At 58.8% G+C, this 17,395-nt stretch overlaps 1 protein-coding gene across 9 annotated transcripts in view; it reads right to left on the bottom strand.

The window, feature by feature from the left end:
- Nucleotides 1-463: 463 nt before the first annotated feature.
- Nucleotides 464-17,395, bottom strand: part of ALPL (alkaline phosphatase, biomineralization associated) — an 87,080-nt gene continuing 70,148 nt past the window's right edge. For 8 of the 9 annotated variants that reach the window (XM_086327177.1, XM_086327114.1, XM_086327140.1 and 5 more), the window contains 10 exons: nucleotides 15,940-16,059; nucleotides 15,527-15,642; nucleotides 13,919-14,093; nucleotides 12,776-12,951; nucleotides 9,248-9,391; nucleotides 7,589-7,658; nucleotides 5,469-5,603; nucleotides 2,912-3,103; nucleotides 2,316-2,435; nucleotides 464-1,455 (listed from right to left, as the gene is read on the bottom strand). In XM_086327177.1, coding sequence (XP_086183303.1) covers nucleotides 1,190-1,455; nucleotides 2,316-2,435; nucleotides 2,912-3,103; nucleotides 5,469-5,603; nucleotides 7,589-7,658; nucleotides 9,248-9,391; nucleotides 12,776-12,951; nucleotides 13,919-14,093; nucleotides 15,527-15,642; nucleotides 15,940-16,059 — 1,514 coding nt within the window. In that variant the 3' untranslated portion in view covers nucleotides 464-1,189. Of the gene's footprint in view, nucleotides 1,456-2,315; nucleotides 2,436-2,911; nucleotides 3,104-5,468; nucleotides 5,604-7,588; nucleotides 7,659-9,247; nucleotides 9,392-12,775; nucleotides 12,952-13,918; nucleotides 14,094-15,526; nucleotides 15,643-15,939; nucleotides 16,060-16,343; nucleotides 16,395-17,395 lie in introns of those variants that run through there. The other variant, XM_086327187.1, reaches the window with a different exon arrangement.

Below are 17,395 nucleotides of genomic sequence, written 5' to 3'. Positions count from 1 at the left end.
GGCTCTGTGAGGTCAACCCCTAACCTCTCAGGCTGGTATGGTGCCTGGCGCATGCTCAATACTCGCTGAATGAACGGATGAGGGAGCGGGTACGATGGGCCACGGCGGGCAGCTGTTTGAGGGCACCACGCAGCAAGGGCGTCCCGGGGCACTTGAAAGCCTTCCTGCTGTGGGCTGTGGGCTCAGAGGCACCGTTCTTTAATCCTCATGGTAGTCCTGCAGTGGGCTGCCTCCCATGTTACAGATAAGAAAACAGAGAGGCAGAGACGCAAAGGACTCTGTCCACAGTCACCCGGGTAATGCGTGGCGAAGCCCTCAGGTCAGCGGGAGACCCCCTTCTCCTCCCCATCCAACCCCACCTGCGTGCGCTTCTGGGCCCCGAGTCCTGCTCTCCCCAGAGAAATGAGCTTATTTCAGTCTCTTCCTCACTGACCACAAAGACTCAGTCCTGTCCTCAGAAATATTTGGAAAGTTTTATTTAAATGTTTTGTGTTCCCTTTTAACCAACACCAAAAAGAGAAAATTTTTTGGCTGTTTCGAGCAGGAGCGTCCCTTCAGAGAGGCTGGCGTGTGTGTTTAGAGCCGGGAAGCGTCCACTTTGCCAGGCTCCTCTTCCCAGCCTGGGTCACCTGGGGCTGGATGGCCAGTCCTCGGAACCGACTTCCTGGGAGCCCCGGGGCGACCTTGGAATGAGGGAGTGAGGAAACCTCCCTCCCGAGGAGGACCTGGTCTCCCCTGCAGTTATGGACAGACTTGGGGAACGGGCCATGAGCCTGGTGGGCTCCAGAGGGACGGGGAAGGGGGTGGGGGAGGGTCAGATCCGGAATGTTCCACAGAAGCTCCAGGGCCTCTGGGTCTGGAGAAATAGAGTTGCTAGAAAAATAAGAGGCTTTGAGAAGTTTTGCAGTCTATGCTCTCTGCCTGCCCAAGAGAAACCTACCCTGTCGGCCAGAAGGGGGCAGCGGGTGGCGGGGGAGGCTGGAGGCCAGCAACTGATCTGGCCGCAATGGAGGATTCCAGAGGGGAGCCAGGTGGGCGGCAGGCAGACTTTGGTTTCCTGGGTCCCCTTGCCGGCAGCGGCAGAGGCGGTGGGGGTCTCTGCCTCCTGCCCCTTTGAGGTGTGGGCTGCCAGGCTGTGGGCAGCACCGGCCATCGGTCATGGGCTGGTGGGTGCCCGGGCCCCGGGCCCTCAGAACAGGCTGCCCAGGGGCAGCAGGGCCAGGAGGAGCAGCAGGGGGCCGGGGGAGGGGCTGCCGGACGAGCTGGCTGAGGCACAGTGGTCGCGGTTGGCACCAATGCAGGCTGCGTAGGCCATCACGTGGGGGATGTAGTTCTGCTCGTGGACGCCGTGCAGCAGGTGCGCCATGGGGCCCTTGGCAAAGACGGCCACGTCCTCGCCGCCGTGGGTCTCGTGGCGCAGGGGCACCGCGGACTGCGCCTGGTAGTTATTGTGAGCTGTGGGCCAGAGAAACGCTTGCTGAGCGCCTGCCAGGGGGCCTGGCACGATGCAGCAGCTTTCCGTGCCCACTTCTGGGCTGGCTCAAATGCCCTCCTCCCCCATATTTTTTTCCGAGGGGGGGCCACTCTGTGCAACACATGGGATCCCAGTTCCCCAACCAGGGATTGATCAAACCCACGCCACCTGCATCGGGAGCGTGGAGTCTTCAACTACTGGGCCACTCGGAAAGTCCCAAATGCCCCCATTTTATAGACGAGGAAGCTGAGGTTCAGTGCAGGGAAGTCATTTCCTACACCAGGCCACAGGACTCAAGCCTGAGTCTGTTGACACAGAAGTCTGCCCTCTCAACCCACAGATCTCATCTGGGCTGTCTGGATTAGAAGGGAAGAGCCAACCCAGGAAAAGCTTCTGATCCTGGGCTGTGCCCTCAGACCCCCAGGGGGGTGCTGGGGACATCATGAACAAATATTCAACAATATGCAATCAGATAAGCAAACTGGGAAGGCGCGCACACACTGGAACACTATACAGCCAGTAAAAACGACGGTGCAGCACAGCACGTGCCAGGCCCCACACTGAGCTCATCAGGTCCAGCTAGCCCTTCAGACAACCCCGGGAGGCAGACCATTCTTCAGAGGGAAACTGAAAATGAGGAAGGTGAAGTTAAGTGCCCAAGGTCACAGAGTTGCTGGATTTTCGGAGGGGATTCAAGTTGACATTGTTCTGACTCAATGACTCAACTCCTGTCTATCCTGGGACACCTCGCTCCCAGCCTTAACCAGAGGACTGTACTGTTTCTGAGCTCATCCCTGAGGGGGTTCCCTGTCCCCTCCCAGCCCTGGGCCTTGGTTCTCACCGTAGTCCACCATGGAGACATTCTCTCGCTCACCACCCACCACCTTGTAGCCAGGCCCGTTGCCGTACAGGATGGCGGTGAATGGCTTCTTGTCTGTGTCACTCACCATGGGGGCCAGACCTGCACAAGAAGGCATTGGTCCAGGGGTCCTGTTGGAGCACCAGGGGTACAGGCCCTAACCCCCGGCTAGGACCCCTGGGTCCCCTCCCAAGGAAGCCACCTTCCAAGCCCAATTTATTTCCAACCAAACATCCCTCAGTTTTTATTGTGCCCATGTCCTCCCATCTGTTGGTCCATCCACCCCTCATCCGTCCATCCATCCCTCCATCCTCTCCTCTCCCCTGTCCATTAATCCATCCTGCCTCTCATTCTTCTACCTATCCATCATCCCGGTGGCCACCCATGCACCCAGGCATCACTTCCCTCCACGCCCCCCACCCTCTATTCCCCCACCTGCCAGTAACGTCTCTTCCCTCCCCAGTTCCAAGTCCCACATGTGCCAGGCCCTGGGCTTGCCAGCTCTCCTCCCCTACCCCCACTCCCAGATGGCAGACCCTGGGAATGCCCAGTGCCTACCCCAATGGAGGCCTACCTACCAAAGATCGAGTTGCCACGGGGGGTGTACCCGCCAAAGGTAAAGACGTGGGAGTGGTCAGCAGTGACAACGGTCAGCGTGTCTTCTACGGAGGTCATAGCACCCGCCTGCCCGATGGCCTGGTCCATCTCCACCGCCTCATGCAGTGCCTGCTTGGCTTTGCCCTCGTGGTGCCCGTGGTCAATCCTGCCCCCTTGGGATGCCAAGGCAAAGGCCTCTGGTCAGGGGGCGGGGAAGGAGGTATTATCCCCAATTCCCATCCCCCTGGGTTAACCGCCAGGTTAACCTCTTTGATGGGAGCTCCCCTGGGCCAGGCACCATGCTGGGCATTTAATACAGCTGTTCAACCTTCCCAGCAGCTCAGACGGTGAGTCGCTGGACCACAGGCCCACGTGTGGACACTGCAAAGTCAGGCTTAAAGCAGATCCACCATCCAACACTGCTTCCTGAGCTGTTTCCTTGGCTGCTCAGAGTCCCTGAAGATCTCAGAGAGTTAGGGAAAGGACCCAACATGCCTGAATACCTACTAGGTGCCAGACAGAACAAGCTGACGTCTTGTTCTCCATTCCTGACAACTGGGGTAGAGATGGGCACAATCAGCCCAGTTTACAGATGGAACAGCTGAGGCCAAGAGTGAGGAAGTGACGTGTCGAAGGTGAGATCTGCTGGGCTTTGAATTCAGATGACCCACTCTGAAGCCCTGTTTTTCCATCTTTGAATACATCCACTCTGAGTGTAAAGTGAAAGTGAAAGTCGCTCAGTCCTATCCAACTCTTTGCGACCCCATGGAGTATACAGTCCATGGAATTCTCCAGGCCAGAATACTGGCATGGGTAGCCTTTCCTTTCTCCAGGGGATCTTCTGAACCCAGCAAATTCTTTACAAGCTGGGCCACAAGGGAAGCCCAAGAATACTGGAGTGAGTAGCCTATTCCTTCTCCAGGGGATCTTCCTGACCCAGGAGTCGAACTGGGGTCTCCTGCATTGCAGGCATATTCTCTACCAACTGAGCTCTCAGGGAATCACTCCAAATTACTGTGTGCGAAGCACACTCTTAGAGGGGAAAAGCCCTCGGTGCCTGGGCAGCGCCCACAGCAGGCTTCCATACAGGCCTGGAGAAGCCTGCACCCCATGCTGCCTCCCCCAGGTGAGCAGAGGAAGCCTGGCTGGAAGATTACAGCTGAGACTGCGACTGCAGGGAGCACCTCCCATCTCTAAGAGGACACTCCCAACTCTGAGGGTCCGGAGCCTGGGCGCCTGGCCGCCCTGCCTTCCTGCTGGCCTGGGCCTCACCACACAGGCCTGGCCGGCTGGCAGGGTGGGTCCCTCCTTTGTTGTGGCTCTGGGAGCAGCTGGCCTTGCCGGCCTGGTCCTGGCCCTGCTCACAAAGAGGACCGCTCCTGAGGGAGCTCGTGCTCGTCACCACTGGTTCCTGGCTGCTTCCTCAGCATCAGAGGCCCGTTCAGGGCCAGGCCGAGACCGCCGTGCTTGAGTGGGAACCCCAGCGTTTGGCAGGAAGGCAGCCAAGCTGGGTTGGCGGCCGCGGGCCTCTGGAGAGGGGAAGGGCCCGAGCATGTGTAAATGTACGGTGGGAGGATGTGTGCAAGTGTGTCCGTGTGTGTGTGTGTCCAGGCAGAATGTGAATAGTTGTTAGAACTTTGGAAGATTCCAGAGACTTTATCATTTCCTTTTACTTTCTATTGTGATCGCCTTAGCTATTGGGCAATCATAATAATGATAATAATAGAAGCATTGAGGGTTTATTCTCTGCTGGGCCCCCTTCCAAGTACATTATGTCTCTGGACTCAATGGATGCTAATAGTCCTTCTTGGAGAAGGGGACTATTTTGGGCCTCATTTTTACAGCAATGCACAGGTAACAGTCACAGAAGCCAGTGGGTGGCAGCACTCAGACAACGAGTCCAGGGCCTTAAGACAGCGCCGGGAAACCCCAGGAGTACTGGCAGACAGCACTGCTGCCTCCTGAGGGCCTGGCTCTCCCAGCCCTGGGGCCCCCAGGATACACCCAGGGGCTGCCCTGGGCCGTCTCCTCTCTAACCTTGGCCCCACATGGGCCTAGTCACAGCAGAGGTCTGCTGTCCAGCTGTGAGGGCATCCACAGACCAATGGGCATCTGGTCGACCCTGGGCTGGTGTCCTTGGGCCCAGCCAGGCAGCTGCTCAGGGCACCTCTGACTACAGGGGCTTGCAGACTTGTCTTTGGGAAGGAGTGAAGCTGAGGGGGCTGCACACCCCTCCGGAGACAGGCTTTGGGGAGGAATTTCCAAAAGGAAGAAACCTGCCTCCTCTCTCAGGAAGCCTTCCTGGACTGGTAAGCCGGATGTGCCATCTCCATGCCCAAAGAAGAAGAGCTTGTTGGGCTGGAAGCCTCAGCACCGCCCCTTCTCTCCACCTCTCTCGTTCATGACCCATCCTCCCCAACGGAATCTCCCTGCTCATCCCCAAATGGGACAGTGCTCTCTGAGAGCTGACCACCCCACCCTGAACCCGCCTAGATGCTCCCAGGGAAGCAGCCCTGCAGCCAGGCCTGGGCCCCCTACCTTCCACCAGCAGGAAGAAGCCTTTTGGGTTCTTGTTCAGGATCCTGATGGCCATCTCTACCATCTCAGAGAGTGAAGGGTCAGTCGCGTTGTTCCTGTTGAGTTCATACTGCATGTCCCCCGGCTCAAAGAGACCTGAGGAGGAGCCAGGAGGGTGTGGGTGTCTCGGGGAGCAGAGGCTTCTCACACCTGACTGGGTAAAGGGAGGTGGGGGTTGGAAGCAGCTCTGGGTGGCTTTGGGAGGGCTGCCTCCGTTCATCTTCTCAGCCTCGCCATGGTGAGGGGGGCACTGTGTCCATTTCACAGAGGAGGAGACTGAGGCTCAGGTGTTCCGTAACTCGCTATGTTCAGCTGCTAATGGGAGACCTGGGATTCTACTCCATCAGCCCATCCGAGCCTTGGAGGGCCCTGGACATGGCAGAGGACTGTGTCCCGGCCTCAATGAGACAGCCTGGGTGTGTGTTTCCATGCCAGGTTTGAAGGGCTCAGTGCTTATACAGTGAAACAGAAGGTTTGGGGTCACTGTCTCTGCTGTTCCCTGAGTGTGGTATTTTCCCCTCGTGAAACAAGGAGAGAGATCCATTCCTTGCTCATATCACAAGATTCCACATATACTGGTTGCTGTTTTCCAGTCCTGGGTGTGCTTCCAGAACACCTTGCCCTCCATGCGTGGGCGCGTGGAGGGGGCGCCAGTGAATAGAGAGCGCTTACTCTGGGACATGTCGTCCTGCGTGCTTTGGAAGCACCTGGGCCCCAGCCTCCGAGAGGTCGCCCAATAACCCTTCCTCCTGGAATTCACGGTCACGTGCCCTCCCTCACTGACTCGGGCTGGCCTGTGTATCCAACAGAATGCTGTCCAGACGACAGCGTGTGACTTCCAGACCCGAGCGTAAGACACTGTGGCTTCTGCCTTGCAAACTCCTACTTTCTGGGGAAAGCCAGTTGCCATGACGTGAGGACACTCAAGCAGCTCAGTGGAGAGATTCACACGGTGAGAAATTGGGGCCTCCTGCCAACAGCCCACACTGACTTACTAGCCATGAGTGAGGCCCCCTGGAAGCCCCAGCCCCAGTCAAGCCTCAGAGGACTGCAGCCTCCTGAGAGACCTAGCTGAACCACTCCCAAATTCCTGACCCAAAGAAACCGTGAAGGAGCAAGTGTTTGCTCTCGTTTTAAACTGTAAAGCTTTGGGATAATCTGCTATGTGGCCACAGAGATAACTTACACATTAGCTCATTTAATCCTCATGACAACGCTGAGGCAGACCCGATCACTGTACCCACTGTACAGAGGATTCATAATCCTCATTTTATAGAAGACGGAGGCACAGAGGATTGCACAGCTCATGAGTGGTAGGAGCTGGATTTGAACCCATACACGGAATTTTCATGCTCTGCAGGTACAGGCGTAATTCTCTACAGGCAGCGTGGGCTGTGGGGCCCGGGCGAGCAGAGAGCTGCGTGTGTCGGAGCGACCCTCCGGGTGCCCTGCTCTAAGCCCAGAATCTCCGCGGACACGCCCAGGACCCAGGGGCCGTGTTCCTTGAGAAAGCCTTGCAGGGGGCTTTGCCACCACCTGCCTGGCCCAACAGCCAGGAGGGAATGGGGATCCAGATGTCTGCATGGTGGGACTCAGGGTCTCGTCCCACCTCACCTGGAGCCGCCCCGGGTCCCACAGCTGTTACCCAGTCCCTGGGGAGGTGGGGGCAACCCCCCCACCCCCCAGTCAAGACCGGCAGAGACAATCTAGCTGGCTTCTGCCCTGGCAGCTCCGCAGGGCTGGCTCTGGGTCCCCTGGCTCCACAGCCAAGGATTTGTTTAAGTCCCAGCACCAGCTAGGGTTCAGACTCACCTGGGCCATGCGGGCCAGAGGTCGTCTCCTTCTCTGACCTTTGTTTCCCTTTGTGCTCAATGGAGCTGTTCGCCCTGCACAGCCAGCAAATTTCAGGTCTAATTCTATGAACCGGAACCCCTCCCTCACCCCTCCCAGGTCCTGGAGCCTGGGACAAAGGTCCCTAAGTTGTGGAGGGAGGTGGCTGGGGCCTCATCCCCCAGTGCTGGCTCACACAGCCCTGGCCCCAGGGCGCCCAGCTGGATGTCCACTCCACCCTCTCCACTTACCCAAGAGGTAGTCCACGCTGTGGGGGTCAAGGGCCAGGAGATCAGTGCGGTTCCAGACATAGTGAGAGTGCTGGAAGGAAGGGCCAGCGTCAGTCATGCTGGGACTGGGGGAGCCAGCTGGCCTCAGAGTCTGGGGCACGCATGTGTGTCCTTCAGTCATTTAACAGCCCCTCTCTGAGGACCTACCATCCCTGCCTTCAAGAAATGGCAAATAAACAGGTAATTTTAACGCAAGGTGATGAGAATTCTGAGACCAGGGGCACTGTGAACCTAGAGACGAGATCAGGGAGGGCTCCCTGGTGGAGGTGAGGTCCTAATGGGGACCTGGAGGACAAGTAAGAACTGAACAGGCTGGAGTCAGGGAATAGACTTCCAAGCAGGGGAAGGACTGTGGAGCAAAGAGGAGAAAGGCACAGGTCACCAGCGGCCTTGAGCACTCACTGAGGTGTGGGCTGTGGGTGTTCTCAGAGCCGGGAAGGGAGCAAGGCCCTAGCTCTGCCTGGGGACCCCAGCCAAGGGGGGAGTAAAGGAAGTACAGCTTCTGCAGAGGCCATGGGAAGGGACTGGCCAGCTTGCCTGGAGAGGGTGCCATTCAGGCCTGGACGGGGGGGTGGGGCCCTCAACTACCAGGAATCAGCTGTGTGTCCTTAGGCAAGCTCCTCGCCTTCTCTGGGTGATGGCATTGGGATCAGGGGTTTTTCAAACCTCCGGGGCTGCTCTGGGAAGGAAGGTGGGAAGGCTAAGAAAGTGGGGCTCCCCTGCTGTCCCTCACTTCGTGCCCGGGGGGCCAGGTAGAGAAACCGAGGCTTCGAGTGGTGGTGTCTCTCAAGCTTGGGCTGGGAAGGGGCTCTGGTTTAGCCAGCGCTGACTCAGAAGGCACGGAGAGAGTTCAAAGCAGCTGGGTCCTGCCCCCCACCCACCCCAGGGGGCCATTCCCCTGTCCCTACCCCCACCTCAGTCTTGGCCCAGCCCCATCCCGCAAGGCCTCCCCAGGGGCCAGGCCTGGAAGCCTCGGAAACCCAACCCCAGAGTGACATCAAAGAGGCCGCCAGGCTGCTCCCCACTGTCTTCAGCTCCGACCACAGTCATTTCCAGACCCCAGCTGCCCCAGGCCCCGCGGCCGGCAGATGGATTTCACGGGTCGGAGCTGCTCCCGGGAGCCAGTGCCCAGGTCTTCCCACGCTTCGGCCCCCCTTCCCCGGCCAGCACGTGCCCTGACTCTGGCCCCTGCCTGCCACGGTGGCCTGGGAGATTCCCTGCACCGTGGCCTCCTCCCCTCCCCCGTTTCGGGGCTTCTCAGCCCCTCCCTTGTGGTCTGTCCCCTCTGAGTTCCCGTAGGTCCTGGGCATCTCGCCATCCAAGTACAGTGTTCCACGTTTGCTTGACCATGGATTCATCCTTTGGACCTCAGGCCTAGCCAGGGGCCCCGCACTCAGTAGGGGTGCCGGTGGGCTGCATGTCCGTGCAGGTCATTCCTTGACCCACCCTCTTTCTCACTGCCTGAAGGAAGGAATCAAGGGGCACCCACTATGTGCCATTCAGACACCCGTAAGGTCCTTTGGGCCTGAGCTAAGAATTACAAACCCATTCTACAGAAATGAACAGATGCAGAGAAGGACGCCCCCAGCACCTCCCCACCCAGGCCCCTGGACAGGCTACCTTGTGTTTCGGTTTGAAGCTCTTCCAGATGTCGATGAGGTTCAGGCCGTCCAGCCTCGTGCCTCTGGCCTTCTCATCCAGCTCATACTCCACATCGGTTCTGTTCTTGGGGAACATGTACTTCCGGCCGCCCCCCATGATCACCTAAAGGGGACACAGCCATCAGTACCCCGGGGGTGCCATGCCGTCTGGAGGTTCCCAGAGGTCCGCCTGGAGAGCTGGGCTCCCCGGGGAACGGGCGGAGTGGACGTTTCTCCGGCGTGGTGAATCCTGGCTCCGTGTGTGCCACTCTCCCTGAGCCTCTGCTCCTCCGGCTGGGCCGGAAATGAAATCACTAGTCTACCGGGATTGTGGTTTGGGCTTCGGAGCGCAATACTGGTGCTAACCTCCCTTACCTGGCTTTCCAGAAGCCCAGTACCAGCTTCGGCTGGCGTGAGAGCGATAGCATCTTACAGCATACGTGTCGGGCACTAAGGACTTGAGACTGCGGCTGTTGCTCAGTCGCTCAGTCGTGTCCCACACGTGTGACCCCATGGACTGTAGCCCGCCAGGCTCCTCTGTCCACAGGACTCTCCAGGCAAGAATACTGGAGTGGGTTGCCCATTTCCTTCTCCAGGGGATCTTCCTGACCCGGGGATGGAACCCGAGTCTGCTGCATCAGCAGGCGGATTCTTTACCCCGAGCCACCTGAGAAGCCCTAAAGGCCCGAGATACCTGATCTTGTTCAGCGTCATACGAGGCTGCAAGGCTGCCCACGTGACCTCTCCCAAATAAATGGGTGCAGAAATATGATTTCTTTCCCCTAAGGCCACACAGCCAGCAAGGGGACAGAGCCAGGATGTGAACCCAAGGCCCCTCCAGCTCCTGCTGTGTCCATGGAGCGGATGGGGACTCCGACCGAGAGCTGCCTCTTTGCCCCCACCCGGGAGGCAAGAGGCCTCTGCCAGGGAGGCCTTGGGGCAGCCCAGCTGGGAGCCTGGCAAACAGCGGGCCAGCGCCCACGTCTGTGTAGTCACCGCCAGGCTAATTTTACCCACTGCGCTGACCCATGCGGGCAGACGGACGCGGGGCTGTTTGTTTTCCTTGGGAGTCCATGTTTGAAGTCCTGACTATTTTTAAAACGGGGGCCAAGGGCATAACAGCCGCCGCCCGCGGTGACCACCACACCGGTGTCCTCCTGTTACCGCGGGCGTCAGCCCAGGCCGCTGCCCCTGGCTGACACCTCGGGAGCGCAGAGTCCAGTGACGCCCGGCCTTAGACCTGCCGTCCCCGGGGCTGGCATCTCACAGGCGCCCTCCTCAGAACCCAGGTTCTGCCGGGTGGACAGGGAGCCAGGAGTCCAGGCTGGTGGTACAGGTGGTGGATACAGGGCCATCCTGGATCCCGGGAACCAGAAAGGCCTTTGAAGTCAGCCTGGAGTTGGAATCCTGGCTCTGCTGTATCTTGACCAAGGTCTGGGTGCTTAAGCTGTCTGGCTCCATATGTCCATCTATTAAACGGAATGGACAGCCCACGCACAGGACTGTCCCAGGAGGAAACGCAGTGACGGGCAGTCCAGTCCTGGCCGCCCCCACCCCGGGGGGCTGGCTTCCCCCGCAAGGCATTCTCATGGCCAGAAGTAGTGGAGCTCAGGGTGGCTCCGTGAAGGCAAGCTTCTCACGGCCAGCTCCAGCTGGGTGCTCTGCAGGGCGGGGCAGGCTTCTGAGAGAAAGGAGAAGGGGACCCCGGGTCACTGGCTCCCTGCCCCCCCAGACTGTTCCCACAGAACCTGACCCCTTGGCATTTTCAGAATGGAAAATGAAGCCCCCAATCTTCTTGCCGGGAGCCTCGTCATCTCCAGCCCCAGCAGGGACTTCACACACTCATTAAACTCCCAAATAACAGACTTGCTGTTTGGCTTTGGGCTTTGGGTTTGTGTCTTTCATTTTTCTTTTTCTTTCTTTCTTTTTTTTTTTTAGTAAAAGATATTTATTTTCAGGGCGGACACCAGCATTTCTGTTTCATGTGCAGCCTGGGGGGCTCTGTGGTGGGGTGGCAATGGAGGGGCAGAGAAGGACAGGGGGCTGAGGGAGGAGGTGGGGGCGGGGTGGGCTTCCCAGCGGCCGCACCCCTCACTCAGGCCGGGGTGCAACCCCCGCGCCCGCCTCCTCCGCCAGCAAAGCCTTCCTTTAAGCTCCTGTCCCCTTCTCAGGCGGCTGCCGCCAAATCTCTCTCAAGAGCAGTCCCGTAATTGCAGCCTGCACTTGTACAACAAATGTTCTCACATCCATGACCTCACCTCGGCCTCCAGCAGCCCCGGGAGGAGGGGAGGGGACGGGGGGAGGGGGGCGCTCTGCTCTTACTACACACGTGGGGACCCTGAGGCTCGGGGGAGGGAAGCGACCCGTCGGGTACCCGCAAAGTCAGAAGGGCGCTTTGCCTGAGATACTCGCTCGCTAGGAGCTGGTCACCAGGACTGCACGTCCCGAGAAGGGCAGCTCAATCCACAGCTCGGAAGAGAAACGAGAGGTTGGAAGAGGGGCAGGTGGCACTTAGAAACTGGGGGGATGGCATGGGGGGTCTGGGAGCCAGGGAGTTAGTCTGGTGGGGGTAGAAGCAGATGGAGTGGGAGGGGCCTGGGGGCTCTCTCTCTGAGCCTCCCTGAACCCCCATTCTAAGCTCAGGGGCTGAGGTCCTCTCTCCCCCTCACCAGCCCGCCCCCCAACCCCCAAACTCCCGGCAAGGTAAGTAACAAGACCTTGAAAAGGGAACCAACTAGAGGGTCTCATTTAAGAAACAGAGGCTGGGGCCCATCTGAGCTTCAGGTGGATGATACTGGGGCATGTGCTAAGCCTGCTCCGTGCGTCACAGCTCGTGTTTCAGGGCAGGGACACATGGCCGCTCCTGAGAAAATGCTATCACCTTCTGAACACTCACGAGGCATCAGGCCTGGCGCTAAACTCTTACAGGGATTATTTTATCTAGATCTTGCAATGGGCTTATAAGGTAGGTACATTTCACAAAAGGGCTTTAGAAGGGAAGGCTCAGAGAGGTTAAGTAACTGACCCAAGGTCACATAGCTAGCAAACAGCAGGCCAAGGACGTGACCCCAAGTTTTAAAGTAAGAGCCTGCACCAACCACAGCTTGCACATCACCTTTTCTCTGGGCATGCTGCCTGAGTGCACGGGACTCGCGCCTGTCCGTGCATGTGGGAACATATGGGGCGGGTACTCCCCTCAGATGGCACCGTGTCACCGCCATGCTCCAGGGCAGCACCAATTCCCAATGGATAGAATAATCCCTGGGCGCCTGACTCTCGGGGCGCGGTGGCGGCCACCTCAGGGTTCATCCCTCAGTCCCACTGCGGTGAAATCCCACAGTGCCTCCCTGCCCCAACCGCAAATCCCCTAATGGGCCAGGAGCCCTCCCAGGTGAGGGCAGACCCAGGCCAAGCCACTTATCCTGGGCCAGTCTGGGCCTGAGGCCTCAGGCCCACCAGGGGCCCCGCCTCACACGCCCTGCCCCAGCTATACCTGCCCCGCACTTGCCTCGATGTCCTTAATGTTGTGCATGAGCTGGTAGGCGATGTCCTTGCAGCCCTGGCTCAGGGCCTCCGGGGGCATCTCGTTGTCCGAGTACCAGTCCCGGTCAGCGGAGTGGGCGTAGGAGGCGCTGGGGGTGGCGTGGTTCACGCGCGTGGTGGTCACGATGCCCACGGATTTCCCTGAGGAGTGGGGGAGGAGGGGTCGGGTTCATCTGGACATAGGGCTGTCCAAACCAGCTCTTCTCTTTCTCTCTCTTAGCTAAAGATGGGCCAGTTCCGCTGTCGGCCTGGGCCCAGGCTCTGCATCGGTACTAAGGCAGGCTTACGTGTGTGCTCAGTCACTCGACTCTTTGGCCGCATGGACTGTAGCCCACCAGGCCCCTCTGTCCATGGGAATTTCCAGGGAAGAATGCTGGAGCGGGTTGCCATGTCCTCCTCCAGGGGATCTTCCCGACCCAGGAATTGAACCCAGGTCTCCTGCATGTTCTGCGCTGAGCTACCTGGGACGGCAGGGTGGGTGGCTTCCAAATAGCCAGACAGCTCAGACCCTCTGCCTCTCTGACCCTCCCTGCTCCCGAGGGCCCTTGAAGCGTGAGCACCTAGGCGGGAGCCCTCCTCTCCACTGAGGACCCCCCGAGTCCCACCCCTGCAGGAAGCCCCACGGCTGCCCTGCAAGAACTCAGGGACCCCTCCGAAGAGCTCTAAGATGGAATGTGGCTCTGTCACCTACATCAGCCAGACTCACACCGTGACTCCAGAGGTGCCAGGGGGACATCATGGTGCCTCCCAGTTCCAAGGAGGAAAGGAATGGGGAAAGACAGCTACTGGACTCCCATGAGACCAGAGCTGGGCTAGATCCCTCACCTTCCTCAAGCTGAACCTACAAGGGGCTACGTTTTCAAGCACAAACAAATAGACTCAGGGAAATGAGTTGGGAGCAAACCCACACTGAGCAATCCCCTAAACCGCGAGACTTTGCTGTCATGCAAGAGAGTCCCGGAAGAGTTTGCAGAGTCCCAGAACATCGGAGCTGGAAGGGCCCTGGCGAGCCTCTTTTTCTGCTCTCTCCCCATTGTACAGTTGGGAAGACTGAGGCCCAGACAGGTCACAGAGCCGGGCCCCGTTCCGCACGGCTCGCCCCACTCACCTGCATCCTTGGCCCAGCGCAGGATGGAGGTGACCTCGTTGCCCTGAGTGGTGTTGCACTGGGAGCGCTGGGTTGCTGCGCTCACCCCCACCGTGCCCTCATTGGCCTTCACCCCACACAAGTAGGCAGTGGCGGTGCCTGCGCTATCAGGGACCTGGGCATTGGTGTTGTACGTCTGCAGGTGGAAAAGGATGGTCAGGAGATGGCCTGGCCTCGGTCTACCCTGCTGCCCCCAACCCCACTCACAGCATGGGGCCTGGACACAAGGGAGACAGAGGCCTCCTGCGATCATAGCTGAGCCCTGCTGCCCACCGAGGTCCTCCCACACCTAGAGCCACCAGATCCCCTAGCTGCCTGCCTCCTGCCCACCCCCACGCCCTGGCAGCCAGGGTAACAGGAAGGGGCAGGAACGCAGTGTTCTAGCACATGGAGACTCGTTGGGCAGAGGGTGAGACCTGGGTCAGCTCTCCCTGGGTCTGGGGCTCCGGGAGCCAGCAAGGGGTGGAAAAGGCAGGTGAGTGTGGAGAAGGGAGAGGGTTCTTGAAGGAGGGAGGGAAGCTGGGGAAGGGGAGGGAAAGTGAGGGGGAGGCAGGATCTGGGAGGAGGAAATGCGGACCCCCTTATTCAGACTTCCCTGGTGGCTCAGATGGTAAAGCGTCTGCCTACAATGCGGGAGACCCAGGTTCAATCCCAGGGTTAGGAAGATCTCCTGGAGAAGGAAATGGCAACCCACTCCAGTACTCTTGCCTGGAAAAGCCCGTGGACAGAGGAACCTGGTAGGCTACAGTCCATGGGGCTGCAAAGAGCTGGACATGACTGAGCGACGTCACTTTCCTTTTATTCAGACCACCGGTGGGGACCCTGAAACTATCTGCCCACAGCATCTAGAGGACCCCCAGCACTAGCAATGACAACCCCCGTGACAGAGCTGACAGCTTCCATCTGAGCCGCCTTGGGAGAAATGAGCGTCACAGAGCCCCGTGCAAAGAGTACACGCTGCGCAATTCCATTCTCATCAAGCGCAAAAGCAGGAACAGCTAATCCATGGCACCAAAAGTCAGGGAGCAGAACCGCAGGGGGCTGCGGGGCAGGAGCCCCAGCTGCCACCACATTCAGCTTCTCAGCCCCAACGCTAGTCACACGGACACGTGGAAAGTTGGCGGAAAATTCACCCCGCACACGTGTGCCCTTCTCTCTACGCTTGTTGTGTGTCAACAGATCTTAAAACCAGGGAGCTGAAATCCTCAAAGTCTTAGGAAGCAGCTGTCCTTTCTTCACGGCGGGGCCACGGAATCCCCAGGAGGGCTGACTGCCTTGTCAGTGGGCTTGAGGGGTCTAGCGGGAGCCACGCCCCTGCCCTTTCCTCCCTGGTGGCTCAGAGGATAAAGCGTCTGCCTGCAATGCAGGAGACCTCGGTTCAATCCCTGGGTCGGGAAGATACCCCTGGAGAAGGAAATGGCAACCCACTCCACTACTCTTGCCTGGAGCATCCCATGGATGGAGGAGCCTGGTGGGCTACAGTCCACGGGGTCGCAAAGAGTCGGACATGACTGAGCGACTTCCCTTCACTTCCTCCTGGAAGGTGGGAGGCTCAGGGCTGGAGCTCACCTTGGAGAGGGCCACGTAGGGAAACTTGTCCATCTCCAGCTTGGTCTCCTCCCCAGGGTTGTGGTGGAGCTGACCCTTGAGGATGCGGGCAGCTGTCACGGTGGAGACGCCCATGCCTGTGGTAGAGGTTGGGGGGTGGGGGAGCTCAGGTTTTTGGGCTCCCAGCCTCTTCAATCAGGCCTCTCAGGGCCCCGCAGCCCCCCAGCCTGGGGCAGAGGCAGGTCAGGCAGGGGGCACCAGAACCTGACCTTCCTCCTTCCTTCCCTAGACCTTCAGGGCCCACAGCCTGCGCCCCGCCCCTACCCCCACACCCCCACCCCCATCCTCTGCAACATGCCCCCAGAGCCCGAGCCTCTACAACACAGCCCCCTCACCTCTGCCTGCCACCCCGGGTCCCCCACCCCAGGCCTCACCGTCTCCCAGGAACATGATGACATTCTTAGCCACGTTGGTGTTGAGAGTCTGAAGCCTCAGGGCATTTTTCAGGGTCTGCTGAGCTTGGTCTCGCCAGTACTTGGGATCTTTCTCTTTCTCTGCAGAGACAGAGAGGCAGAGTTATTCAGCAGGAGCGGGGCAGCTCCCCCAGCCATTACAGACCCCAACTTCTCATGGCGATGGTGTGCCTGCCTGCAGTCAGCAGAGCAAGCAGTCATTGCCCCATCCCAGACAGCCATCCTGAGGTCTGCCAGCCTCTGCCAGGCCAAACAAGCCTGAGGACTCTGGGTCTTCTCCCCACACCCGAGAGCGAAGGAACCAAGGCTCAGAGATGCCAAGTGACTCGCCCAAGGCCACACAGCTCTGACAGACACTGGCAGACCTGGGCTTCACTCCAAAGCCCACGCTCTTTCCTTCCACCCAGTGGAGAGGCATTGTGCTCAGGCAGCAAATGAACAGTGCGAGCACAATCAGGAGGGTAATGTTTAACCTATTCAAGAGAACAAGCTACTTCCAATGGCAGGAACTCCCAGATGTATCCCAGCTATCAATTATAAACTCTACTTGGCTTATTCATTAAAGTAGGCTTGGCAGGAACCTGACTCAGCAACAGCTATTTAGCAGGGCTGGAAAGCAAGGCTTGCCTTTCTGTTTACCGTAACAAACTTAAAGGAGCCAGGTACAGCCTCACTCTTGTTAGTGTAAATTGGCCAAGAAGATGCTCTGTGTCCCTAATTCCTTGGAAAACCAGGAATGCCTTCTTTTCTCTCTCTGTCTCTCCCCACCCAACCCCCCGACCATGTCCATGGGTTGAGTCATCAATTTTCCAGCAGAAAGAGCACTCTAGTGCCTGAGAGCCCTCGCAGAACAGTTGCTGTGCGAAGCCGAGCTCCCTGGTCCTCAGTCTCCTCCCTGTCAGATGCGGGTGTTTGCACCCTCAGGGTCTCATGAGGACAGGATTAGATAAGGCAACACACGGACCTACAGGAGAAGATCAACACCTCACTCCCAACAATTCCACACCAGACCCGAACTCCCCTTTCCTTCCAAGCAGAGGCCCCAGAGACCCCCCCAGGGCATCAGGGCCCTCCCACCTCCTGTTGGTTTCTCCTCTGTGCTCGGGCCTCACCAAGCCTGCCTATCCAGGCACAGAAGCCTCGAGAAGGGCGCTCCTCGGGGATTCTCTCTTTCAGTGGCCTCCATTGCCCGGAAGGAAGGCAGAGGCCATGAGAGGTGGGAGGGTCGTGTCCAAGGTCATGTTACACATTCACAGCTGAAGACACAGGCCTCAGCTCTTGGCCCAGCTCAGGCCCAGGCTCGTAGTGCGGGTGAAGAGCACAGCTTTCCTTTTTTTATGGCTGTGCTGGGTCTTTGATGCTGCACGTGGGCTTTCTCTAGTTGCAGAGCGCTTCTCGTTGGAAGACACCCGCATGT

Source organism: Bos grunniens, chromosome 2, assembly GCF_055505025.1.
Source record: "Bos grunniens cultivar Pamir isolate PY7600 chromosome 2, Bosgru_T2T1.0, whole genome shotgun sequence".
NCBI lineage: Eukaryota > Metazoa > Chordata > Mammalia > Artiodactyla > Bovidae > Bos > Bos grunniens.
The sequence above is the reverse complement of the archived record's forward strand: the minus strand, read 5'-3'. Positions and strand labels throughout refer to the sequence as shown.